Source organism: Daktulosphaira vitifoliae, unplaced genomic scaffold (assembly GCF_025091365.1).
Source record: "Daktulosphaira vitifoliae isolate Bord-2020 unplaced genomic scaffold, ASM2509136v1 Scaffold_3, whole genome shotgun sequence".
Taxonomy (NCBI): Eukaryota; Metazoa; Arthropoda; class Insecta; order Hemiptera; family Phylloxeridae; genus Daktulosphaira; species Daktulosphaira vitifoliae.
In genome coordinates, this window is record NW_026099574.1 from 7,960,857 (window position 1) to 7,973,347 (window position 12,491).

The 12,491-nt window shown below is 25.5% G+C and overlaps 1 protein-coding gene across 2 annotated transcripts in view; it reads right to left on the minus strand.

Moving 5' to 3' along the window:
* LOC126902542 (uncharacterized) overlaps nucleotides 1–12,055 on the minus strand; it is a 39,482-nt gene extending 27,427 nt beyond the window's left edge. The window contains exons 1-4 of one of the 2 annotated variants that reach the window (XM_050679927.1): nucleotides 11,903–12,053; nucleotides 5,643–5,823; nucleotides 5,090–5,317; nucleotides 1,591–1,965 (exon numbers count right to left, since the gene is read on the minus strand). In XM_050679927.1, the coding sequence (XP_050535884.1) occupies nucleotides 1,916–1,965; nucleotides 5,090–5,317; nucleotides 5,643–5,823; nucleotides 11,903–11,986 (543 nt within the window). In that variant the 5' untranslated portion in view covers nucleotides 11,987–12,053 and the 3' untranslated portion in view covers nucleotides 1,591–1,915. Of the gene's footprint in view, nucleotides 1–1,590; nucleotides 1,966–5,089; nucleotides 5,318–5,642; nucleotides 5,824–11,902 lie in introns of those variants that run through there. The other variant, XM_050679926.1, reaches the window with a different exon arrangement.
* Nucleotides 12,056–12,491: the final 436 nt, after the last annotated feature.

Sequence of the window (12,491 nt, forward strand, 5' to 3'; positions counted from 1 at the left end):
GCTTGACAGATGATTTCACTTAGGTGTTTCACTGCAATGTCTGCGCTGGAAGTATTTAATATATTTTTGGGAATAATTAGATTTTTTGTAATATGTTGTTTAAATTTTTTCCAATCTGGTTTATCGGTGATGAGTTTACCGGTGGGAGTTGAAAACGATAACGACGCATCTATTGTAATTTTTACTGGTAAATGGTCCGAGTCGAGTTCAAAAAGTGGTTTTTGATGAATTGAAAAACAGATTGATTTTTGTAAGGTTACATCTAAAATATCAGGACTTCTGTTTTGATCATAAGGATAATAGGTGGGTGTGTCTGGAGCTGACAATATCGTATTGTTGTTTGTGAGGTATTTATAAAGTTTGCGTCCATTTGCATTTGTTGTTTTACAATTCCAAGTTGTGTGTTTACAATTTAGGTCGCCTACTAATAATATTTTTTGATAGCTTTTTAAAATTTTGTCGAAGTCGTTAATATACATTTGAAAGCTAGGAGATTGATAAGCACTGATTATTGTTGTGATTGAACGGTTTATTGTTACAGATACAGCGACTGCTTCGAGCATTTGTAAGGTAGGTAGATATGTTTGTTGATGTTTTATTTTGATTTTGATTATAATGGCAACGCCACCCGAAGGTCGAACCGCTTTCCTATCTTTGCGGTAGATGGAATAACCGTTAAATTTGATTTTATCGGTAGTAATTAGATGCGTTTCGCTCACACATGCAATGTCAACATTATGTGCTGATAAGAACGCTGCGAATGCGTTACGATTTTTTTTTATTCCATTGGCATTCCAATTTACGATAACTAGTTTGAGATTATTTATAATATTAGACGACATTTATATTATTTAAAAGAGTAGGTAGATTTTCGATGACTTTTTTGATTATTTGTGAGACAAGTGAGCTGATTAAGAGCATAATTGTCTTAATAAGCTCATCAGTGATGTTTGAGTTATTTAATTCTCCATTTAGCTGTAGATTAGTTTTTTGTTTTGTTTTTTCAGCATAGGATGGAATGCTGTTTATGTTATGAGTTATTTGGTTTGGAACTTGATTTTGAGGATTTATTGTACCAGTATTAGACATGACTTGAGAATATTTATTATCATTTATACTGTTCTGTTGTATAATGTGTTTAGGAGCGTTCTTGAATAGTTTAGAGTTGTTAGATTTATTTTTTACTTGTTTGTATATTTTACAGCCTCTGTAATTTGCAGGGTGATTTTCATTACAGTTAACACATATTGGTGGGCTATTTTTATCCTTAGTACATTCAGAGTAATGATGATTTTCTAAGCATTTTACACACCTAGGGGGGAGATTGCAGAAGTTTTTTGTGTGTTGAAAACGATAACAGTTTTTACATTGTGGTATAGTCAGTGCTCGAATTGGCCAAAAATAAGTAGGGGAGCTCAACTTAACAATTTGAAAACTGCGTCCATAGTATTTTGAAGACCTTTTTTTTTCTTTTCTCATTTTATTTAATTGTTAAGCTATAATAATACTTTGTATTAAAAGCTAATAAAAAAAAAAAAAAAAGTAATTTTAAAATATATAAATTAATACATGTGAATAACATACAAATCATTTTGATATTTTATATAACTTCATTATATTTTGTTTTTAAATTTAAGATTTGGGTTGACATATTATTTTTTTATTAAGATAAAAGTAAAAAAGAGCTGACAAGTATTATTTATAAGTTGAATCGTGTGTAATATAGCATATTAAGCTATTTATTTAAATTATTTGTTTTAAAAAAATCATGTTATTTTAAGCATATGAATAAAATTTATAAATAAAAATGTTAATAATTTTAAATGAAAAGATTAAATGAACGACCATTATTGTGGACATGAACAGAGTAGCCCACTGTTATTTCATATTATGATGACGAAGTATATTATGACACTCATGTAGAGTACTTTTCGTGTATTATTTGCCCCAATATTTCTCTGAATACTAAAAAAAAGGAAATAGACAAAAATATTATTAATTGATTAAATGTAACTAGATATCAGTTCTTTAATTAATACACTAAATTATTTAGCTTGATAAATTAATGAAATAATTTTTTATCAGCTATAACTTCTTAATGATAATAATAAAAATAAGAGAATATATCCGCTATTTTTATGTATCATCACTCAATTTAATTGTCACTATATACAAATATATATTTAATATTATAAATAAATAATGATTTCATATTTTAAAGTTTTTTTTTTTTTATGTCTGTTGCTACTTTTTCTCAGCTCTCCTGGACTGATTTCTTTCAACAATACGTCAAAAGATTACAAATTGTATCTAGTCGAAGACATTACCCTCAAAATTTGAAAAATTTTCCTTATAAAAAAAAAAAAGTAGCTAAACCAGCTTATTTCATACAAACAATTAAAATTATTAATTTCTAATATTCTTAAAGTATTTATTGTCGAATTATATTTGATATGATAAAAGTATTCAACTACAAAAGTAAATCATTTTACATTGTATATTTAGTAATTCTTCAAATCTATTTGTGTGTGCTACTACCAGTCTATAATATTCCAAATATTTTTGTAATATGTTGCTATATAAATCATAAATTAAAAAAAAAAAATGATTTTTAGTTTCACCTGAATTTAACAATGGATTTTTACAATTATAATCAAATTTTATAATACGTTCAATTGAGTAAATCTTTTTAACAACTTTGTTTTCATTGGTTCATTTAGTTAATGTAAATCATTAAAATTAATTAAGTTCTGAATATTTCCATTGTAGAATCTTTTTAAACACCAAAAGTTATTTGGAAATGATTACTATTATTTCTATTTCAGTTATCTATTACGATAAAAATGCAAAAAAATTGAATTTTTCAGAAAAATAAACAGTAAATAGTAATTATAAAATTCCCTGATTGCATATTAATCTTAATACTGTCAATTTCAAACTTGCTAGTTGAGCTAAATGTTATGGTAATAAATTAATTTTGTTTTTTATTAAAACTTTCACTTTAAAGGACAATAAAAAGTAGGTTAAAAAAGGTTACTTTTAACTTATTAAAAATCAAAATCAATAATAATTTGAAAACAATTAATTTTAAAAAATATATAATTAATAGAATTACTAATCTGGGTATAATTAAGGGAATAGAAGTTGATGTTGCTTTTGTAATTATCTACCAATTTTTTTAGAATTAAACATTATCTACAGATTTGCATCGAAGCGTTTCTTATGATAGTGATTTTAATCACTGTCAGATATCATCTATACTTGTCCCAACTATGCAACGTCTCCACTATGCCTCGACCTCACTGTACTGGGTTGGGTTGGGTTTTTTTACTAAAAACTGTCATAACTTTTTCAAAAATGAACATAACAATATAATTTTTTTTATAGATGCTTGATGTCTTTACCTATCATTTAGTATATTTTTTTCATAAATTTATCCCTTTACCTGCTCACAGGGAGGAATTTAAAATGACAACTTTTTCAACTTAATTTTTGAAAGTGTACTGAAAGATCTGACACTTTTATAAATATCTTAAATTAAAGGTAATGTAATATACTTTAATTTGAAAAAAAAAATTTGACCTCTGGACTTATCTTCGTGGTGAAAATGGACATCAAAGTTAAAGAAGAACGTACGATTTCCGTGAAAAAATTCTCGATTTTATATTTTATATAACTTTTGGAAAAATGTATGGATCAATATTATTATTTTCTTATAATAAATATTTATATACCCCTTTCATCTGCCACGCTTTTTTTGTAATCATACCCCTTTAATAAGGGGGGTCAAAACTTTAAACATGCTTATTGTTACTAGGATATTTTCAATTTAATTTTTGAAAGTATTCCGGACATACTGACACTTCTATATATATCTTAAATTAAAGCTTATGTAATATACTTTAATTTGAAAAAAAAAATTTGACCTACGGATTTGTCTTCATGGTAAAAATAGACTACCGTATTCAAAAATATGTTATTTTTGTGTGTAAAATTCTGGGTTTTGTATTTTATTTTATTTTAAAATATCTGACAAAGGGAGTACAGATTTTCATAAATATTCTATAAATAAAAAATTGATATAACATAGAAAGTTAAACTTATTTAATTTATTTTGCTTTTTCCAGTCCAGAAAAATAATTTTGAAATTATTTAGCGACGTACGGTTGCGGAGTTGGTAAAAATTGTGTTTTACTAGCTTGGGGTACGAGGTTCCAACCCGCGTATGGCAATGAATTTTTTGCATTTTTTGCATTTTTTCTTAATTCTTTTTTAGTTAGAATAAATTTTCAACTGCTTTGATTTTTATCTTATTTAGATTCAATAAAGATCAAGGATCTTATCATTGTAGTTGCCACTCGCGAGAAAAATTTTTTTATTCATATTAAAATTATTTTTCTAAATTTTAAGTTTTAGCTTCGATGCAAAGTTGAGAAGATATTTTTTTGTGACTATCATTTATTTTCTCTGCTCTAACTTGACCTATTTTTTTCAACGATACGTCAAATGACTACAATTCGTATCTAGGTTGAAGATTTCACCCTCAAAAATTGAAAAAAAATTCTAATTTATCAATGAAACAGTTAGTTATCCCATGTTCTCCATACAGACAATTAAAATCATTTATTTCTAATGTTTTCAAAATATTTATTGACAAATCAAGTTTGATATGATAATTTGATATGAAGGGTTTTAAATACAAAATTAAATCATTTTAATTTGTAATTTAATAATTTTTTTACTCTATTTGTGTGTGCTACTACTAGACATTATTATTTCAAATTTGTGGGTAACATATTGCTATATAAATCATTTATAAAAAAACGTTAATACAGTGGGGTCGAGGCATAGTGTAGACGAGGCATAGATGGGACAAGTATAGATGATATCTGACAGTGATTAAAATCACTATCATAAGAAACGCTTCGATGCAAATCTGTAGATAGTGTTTCATTTAGAAAAATTGGTGGATTAGTCCAAAAGCAACATCAACTCTTATTTCTTTGATTACATCCTAATTAGAAAGATATTACATTGACCTTAGATGGGTAGTATAAGTCTAAACAATTATATGAAATATTTATTTTACCATTGAAAGTGATATTTTCATTTTGACCTGCAAAATCAGTCATTACTTCAGTAACTTTAGAATCTTTAAGTTCGATTTTGCATTCTTTAAGAGCTTTGATTAATTCTGTTTTAGTCATCACATTATCTTTGAGGCAACTTTTATAAACATTATTAAAGATTTTCTCAACTATAACAAAAACCTTTGCAATTTGATCTAAAAATTGCTCTTTCGTCATATATCCAAGATCTTATTGAAATAAAAAATAAGTATTATCAATTCATTTTTATTTAAAAGTAAAATTTTAATATTAATAATATTATTATTCGAAATAATCAATAACCAACATTTATATGTTACTTTATATAAATAATTTATTATAATATTATAAATAATAACTTATACCAGATATTAATTTTATATTAAATAATCAAATAATACTTTTTAATTATTGTACCTATTTCTTTGAAAGATACAGTGAAAGATACATACATTAAATTCACAGAATAAGTTAAAAATGTATTTGTTGAAAATAAAAATTAATTTATTGAACTATAAGTAGAGTTTTACTTACGTTTCATATAAACAACATCATTGAAATATGCTTTAATTTGTTTATCATTTAGACAGTGTATGTGTTGAAATGATTTCAAAACCCAATAAAATTTTGGTAAACTCAATCCTTCTTCATCCTGCTTGACATTGTCATATAGTGCAGACATACGCAAACGGCCATTTTCAGTCAATTTTCCATTCTAATATGAATTTAATTATATAAGAAGTAAGAATAATATAGACTTAAATTCTCTAGATTTAATTGTAAAAAAATTAATTAGTTTAAAAAACATTAACTTTATTCCTATCATTATTTAGACCAGACCGAAAGGATCGGTTAAAAACCTAAACTCCTTTGCATATGCACAAACCCAACCTTGACCAATAGCTTAATAAAAAAATTTTTAAAGCTGGAATGGAACCGAAACTCAAATGAAAAAAAAATACATTTTAAGGTTTTTATAGTTATTAGTTAAAAATACACTTTTATAATCTAAATGATAATTTTTGAATTATAGATAGAATTTCATAAATGAAGTCGAAATCCATAAATGAGGTCGACGACAAATAAATAATGATATTAATATGAATTATTGTTCTAATAGTGACATATCGTGTCTTATTGGATATTTAAAAAAATTTATTATAAGTGTAAATACGAAAATGGCACGTCGTTCTCAGACAGTAATTTATACTTATTTATTTTATATTGAGGTAATGAAAAGTTTGAAATAATCTTTATAATTAAAGTATTTATTTTCTAACTCAATAATATAAATGCATATTATAAAGTAGAGTATATTTTAACATATAAAGTGGGCGGTATTCGTGCCAACTCGTAAAAAATCATTCTGACCTGGTGGTTAATCAATGTGCCTTGTTTACTGGTAAAATACAATAAATTAGCGTCTTCAAGACGTCTGCTAACGGGGTTTCCTTTTAAATATCTTTGAATCCCTTTCAACTTTATGATTAGAAAACTATGTTCATATTAATCTTTTTAGATATTTATAGTTTAAAAAAATGGTAAAAATTATAAATTATAAAAGCCTTTAGAACTAAAGAAATATATTGTATTCTTCCTCGTTAGTCGCAACATTGATATAGCTAAATCGTTAGTATTAGAGTCTAGTAATTTATCCAGAATTAATAACAGATTTTTCCTTAAAAAAATCCCCCCTGTAATTTTTTTTTGGTTTATAGGAGAGTCAAACTCGAAAATACCTTGAAAATTTACTATTATTAGTACCGCCCGGTGAAAATGTTTTAAAATATGCTTTGCTATAAAGTTAACTGTTTTTTAAGTTTCTTCGTTAACAAAAATATTCTAATATGTATTTTTCAGATAGCCTTGAGTTGCCACAGAGATCACATGTCTCGGGTTTCGCTACCGTTATTTTTCTGCTATAACTTTACGTTAAAATTATCATTTTATTCATATCAGTTTTATTTAACTCATCTAACTCATATTTACAACGCTATAATACGCACACATTATATTCCAGAACAATGGAAAAAGGCGCAAGTAATTATGTTGCTGTAACCTGGCAACCTTCTTCATATTGGCCAATATCACTCTTACCCAGTATGGCTAAACTCTTAGAAAAGCTTCTTTTAAAGCGCCTCAAACCTTTAATAGAAGAAAAAAAACTTATACCCGATCATCAATTCGGTATTAGAAACAAACATTCAACTATGGACCAAATTCATCGTGTAACAAACGTAATAATTAACGCATTTGAAGAAAAAAATTATTGTTGCGGAGTTTTCCTTGACATAGCCCAGGCTTTTGATAAAGTCTGGCATAAAAGCCCGCTTATAAAACTGCGTGAACAACTACCAAACTCATGGTATACGCTACTCAAGTTCTATTTGACTGAAAGATAGTTCCGCGTAATACATGACGAAGCTTTAACTAATTGGAAAAACANTACCCGATCATCAATTCGGTATTAGAAACAAACATTCAACTATGGACCAAATTCATCGTGTAACAAACGTAATAATTAACGCGTTTGAAGAAAAAAATTATTGTTGCGGAGTTTTCCTTGACATAGCCCAGGCTTTTGATAAAGTCTGGCATAAAAGCCTGCTTATAAAACTGCGTGAACAACTACCAAACTCATGGTGTCGCTACTCAAGTCCTATTTGACTGAAAGATAGTTCCGCGTAATACATGACGAAGCTTTAACTAATTGGAAAAACATAGCAGCTGGAGTTCCACAAGGTAGTGTATTGGGCCCTATATTGTATCTACTTTACACGGTCAAGTGAGAGCTCAGAAAAATGAGCGACAAACACAAAAAAATTATAATATTAATTAAATTTAGTATGAAATTGATATTCAATAATTTAGTATTGCAATTTATTACAATACTAAATTATTGAACAAAAACTGCAATTTGAGGGTAAAATAAGTATTTTGTAAACATTAGAAATAAATGATTTTAATTGTCTGTATGGAGAACATGGTATAACTAACTGTTTAGTTGATAAATTAGAAATTTTTTGCAATTCTTGAGAGTAATATCTTCAACTAGATACAAATTGTAATCATTTGACATATCATTGAAAAAATTGGTCTAGTGAGAGCTCAGAAAAATGAGCGACAAACACAAAAAAATTATAATTGTAATTAAATTTAGTATGAAATTGATATTCAATAAATTAGTATTGCAATTTATACGGAGAAATTATAAAAATAATAAAGTAGTTGTATATTTCTTTACTTTTAACGTGTATACAAATGTAAAGGGATTGATGCAATACTTTTTAATAAAAAAATTTTGTTACTTATGAATAAATACACTGGACTACAAGGAACTTTCATTAGAAGCAAAAATTTTCTTCTCTAAATCTACTTTTGCGCTGTTTTCAAATCTGCAATTAGACTTTTTCTATCACTTCTAATTTTTCATGTAATATCAAATTACATATAAAATAATAATTAAGAGAAAAAAAATTGTTTTCAAATTATAACTGATTTGATTTTTAATATGTTAAAAATAATCAGTCCAAATTTTCATTTTTAACCTATGTTTTTGGTTCTTTAAAGTTAATGAAAAGTTTTTGTGAAAGTTTATCGTAAAAAAAAATTAAATATGTTGCCGTAAATTTATCAGAAAAGCTCAATATTTTTTTGTATTCTAATCGTAAAAGATAACTTAAATAGAAGTAATAGTAATAATTTCCTAGTAACTTTTTTTGTTTGAAAAGATTCTACGATTGAAATATTCAGAACTTAATTAATTTTAATGATTTACTTTAACTAAATGAACCAATGAAAATAAAGGTGTTAAAAAGATTTACTCAATTAAACGTATATAAAATTTTTTTGAAAATCTATCACTTAACCTGCTCATTGGGGGGGATTTAAAATGGAAACTTTTTTACAAAAATTAATTTTTTCAACTTAATTTTTGAAAATGTTCCGGAAAGACTGCGTCCTTTAAACATATATCAAATTAAAGCTTATTTTATGTACTACAAAATGAAAAAAAAAAATTTGTCCCGACACTTTTTTTTCTACATTTAAACGGCTGCCGTAGTTAAAAAAACACTATTTTTGTGTTAAAATTTTCGATTTTNAAGTTTATCGTAAAAAAAAATTAAATATGTTGCCGTAAATATATCAGAAAAGCTCAATATTTTTTTGTATTCTAATCGTAAAAGATAACTTAAATAGAAGTAATAGTAATAATTTCCTAGTAACTTTTTTTGTTTGAAAAGATTCTACGATTGAAATATTCAGAACTTAATTAATTTTAATGATTTACTTTAACTAAATGAACCAATGAAAATAAAGGTGTTAAAAAGATTTACTCAATTGAACGTATATAAAATTTGATTAAAATTGTAAAAATTTATTATTAATTCAGGAGAAACTAACAATCATTTTTTTTAGAAATGATTTATATAGCAACATGTTACCAAAAAATTTGTAAGCACACACAAATAGAGTTAAAAAAATTATCAAATTACAAAGTAAAATGATTTAATTTTGTATTTGAAACCTATCATATCAAACAAGATTCGTCAATAAATAATTTGAAAAAATTATAAATGAATGATTTTAATTGTCTGTATGGAGAACATGTTATAACTAACTGTTTCATTGATAAATTAGAATTTTTTTTCAATTTTTGAGGGTAAAATCTTCAACTNATAAATTAGAATTTTTTTCAATTTTTGAAGGTAAAATCTTCAACCTAGATACGAATTGTAGTCATTTGACGTATCGTTGAAAAAAATAGGTGAAGTTAGAGCAGAGAAAATAAATGATAGTCACAAAAAAATATCTTCTCAACTTTGCATCGAAGCTAAAACTTAAAATTTAGAAAAATAATTTTAATATGAATAAAAATAATTTTCTCGCGAGTGGCGAAAATGCAAAAAATTCATTGCCATACGCGGGTTGGAAACCTCGTACCCCAAGCTTGTAAAACACAAATTTTATCAACGCGGCAACCGTACGTTCCTGTCTGTATAAAAAATTAGCTAATCAAGCTAGTTCAAATTTCAAAGTTAATTTTCACGACTTCAAAATACAAAGAAATTTATAGAAGTTTAACTTTCTATGTTATCTCAAATTTTTATTTATATAATATTTATAAAAGTCTATACTCCCCTTGTCAGGTATTTTAAAATAAAAAAAAATACAAAACCCAGAATTTTAACACAAAAATAGCATATCTTTGAATACGGTAGTCATTTTTACCATGAAGACAAATCCAGAGGTAAATTTTTTTTTTCAAATAAAGCATATTACATAAGCTTTAATTTAAGATATACAGAGTGGCCCACCACTCACTGACAACTTAAATAACTTTTGATCCAGTTAATATTTTTAGTTGATTTGTTTTTAAAATAATAGTTATTCGTTAGGTCTATATCTCAATAATTAATTTTTTTACATTTTATTAAAAATATTAATTATTTTTAAATTTTAAATAAAATGTAAAAAAAATCTAAGATAGCTATTTTGTAGAGTAGAATTTATGAAAAATTTTAGTAAAAAAATATCTTATTAATATTCAGTAGTAAATATTCTGTAGCGTTTTGAAGTTTGTGAAAATTTGAATTTTCATGTACTATTTTACGGTATTAAACATTGAAATACGTATTGAGAAAAGGACAGAAGAAAACGCTATCTTTTCAATATACTTTTGAATGAGAGTGATAAGTAATAATTGCCTTATCTAATTTCTTATCATGGTATTTATGCCAAGTTTGTAATGTATACACACTATCATCATATGTATACACAGTAATCATGAAAAGATAGCGTTTTCTTCTGTCCTTTTCTCAATACGTATTTCAATGTTTAATACCGTAAAATAGTACATGAAAATTCAAATTTTCACAAACTTCAAAACGCTACAGAATATTTACTACTGAATATTAATAAGATATTTTTTTACTAAAATTTTTCTTAAATTCTACTCTACAAAATAGCTATCTTAGATTTTTTTTTTACATTTTATTTAAAATTTAAAAATAATTAATATTTTTAATAAAATGTAAAAAAATTAATTATTGAGATATAGCTATAGACCTAACGTATAACTATTATTTAAAAAAAAAATCAACTAAAAATATTAACTGGATCAAAAGTTATTTAAGTTGTCAGTAAGTGGTGGGCCACCCTGTATATAAAAGTGTCAGTATTTCTTGAACACTTCAAGAATTAAATTGAAAATGTCCTAGTTTCAATACGCCTGTTTAAAGTTTTGACCTCCCTTGAATAAAGGGGTATAATCCGATTTACAAAAAAAGCGTGTCAGATGAAAGGTGTATATAAAAATTTACTATAAAAAATAATTATATTGATCCATACATTTTTACAAAAGTTATTTAAAATATAAATTAAATAATATAAAATATAAAATCGAGAATTTATTTCATGGAAATCATACGATTTTCTTTAACTTTGATGTCCATTTTCACCACGAAGACAAGTCAAGAGGTCAAATTTTTTTTTTCAAATTAAAGTATATTACATTACCTTTAATTTAAGATATTTATAAAAGTGTCAGATCTTTCAGTTCACTTTCAAAAATTAAGTTGAAAAAGTTAATTTTTTGTAAAAAAGTTACCATTTGGAAACCCCTTCTTTTGGTCTTTTCAAGGGTCAAATGTTAACAAAAATATATATAATGATAGGTGAATATCTAAGGTATCTATAAAAAAAAAAAAAATTATATTGATTCGGTAATTTTTAAAAAAGTTATGGCAATTTTAAGTAAAAAAAATTTTAAAAATGAAATAACATCGATTTACCGGTTCCGTAAGTGGGACATTGTAAATAAATCCATTTGTAAAGCTAATTGCTAGATACATAACAATGAAAAAGTAAAAATTCATTTTTGGCTTTACAAATCGGTGTCCTGGAATAAAACTGAAAACTTGAAATGATAGATTAATTGATATTTTATTTATTTTATAACAATACCATGTTTTTTTAGTGTAAAAACGCCATCTTTTTAAATATATTTAAAGTATTTTTATAATAGCAATATTAAGCTTTTAATAAATTTAATATTGCTGTCAATATTTGATAATACTTATTTAAAAATAAGTAAACATTACATTTATGATATGTGCAGAATCGTTTAGCTTCGATGCGAAGCTCAGAAGGTATTAATTTTACTATAATGTTTTCTTTTTTATTTTTTTTTTCTCAGCTCTCACTGGACCGATTTTGTTGAAAAATATGTCAAAAGATCGCATATTGTATCTAGTCGAAGACATTACCCTCGTATACCGTAAATGAGGGAAATCTCCAAAAAAATTACAAATTTAATATTCGCTAATTTTCGATATTTTTCAAATTTTTTTTACTTAAAATTGCCATAACTTTTTTTAAAAT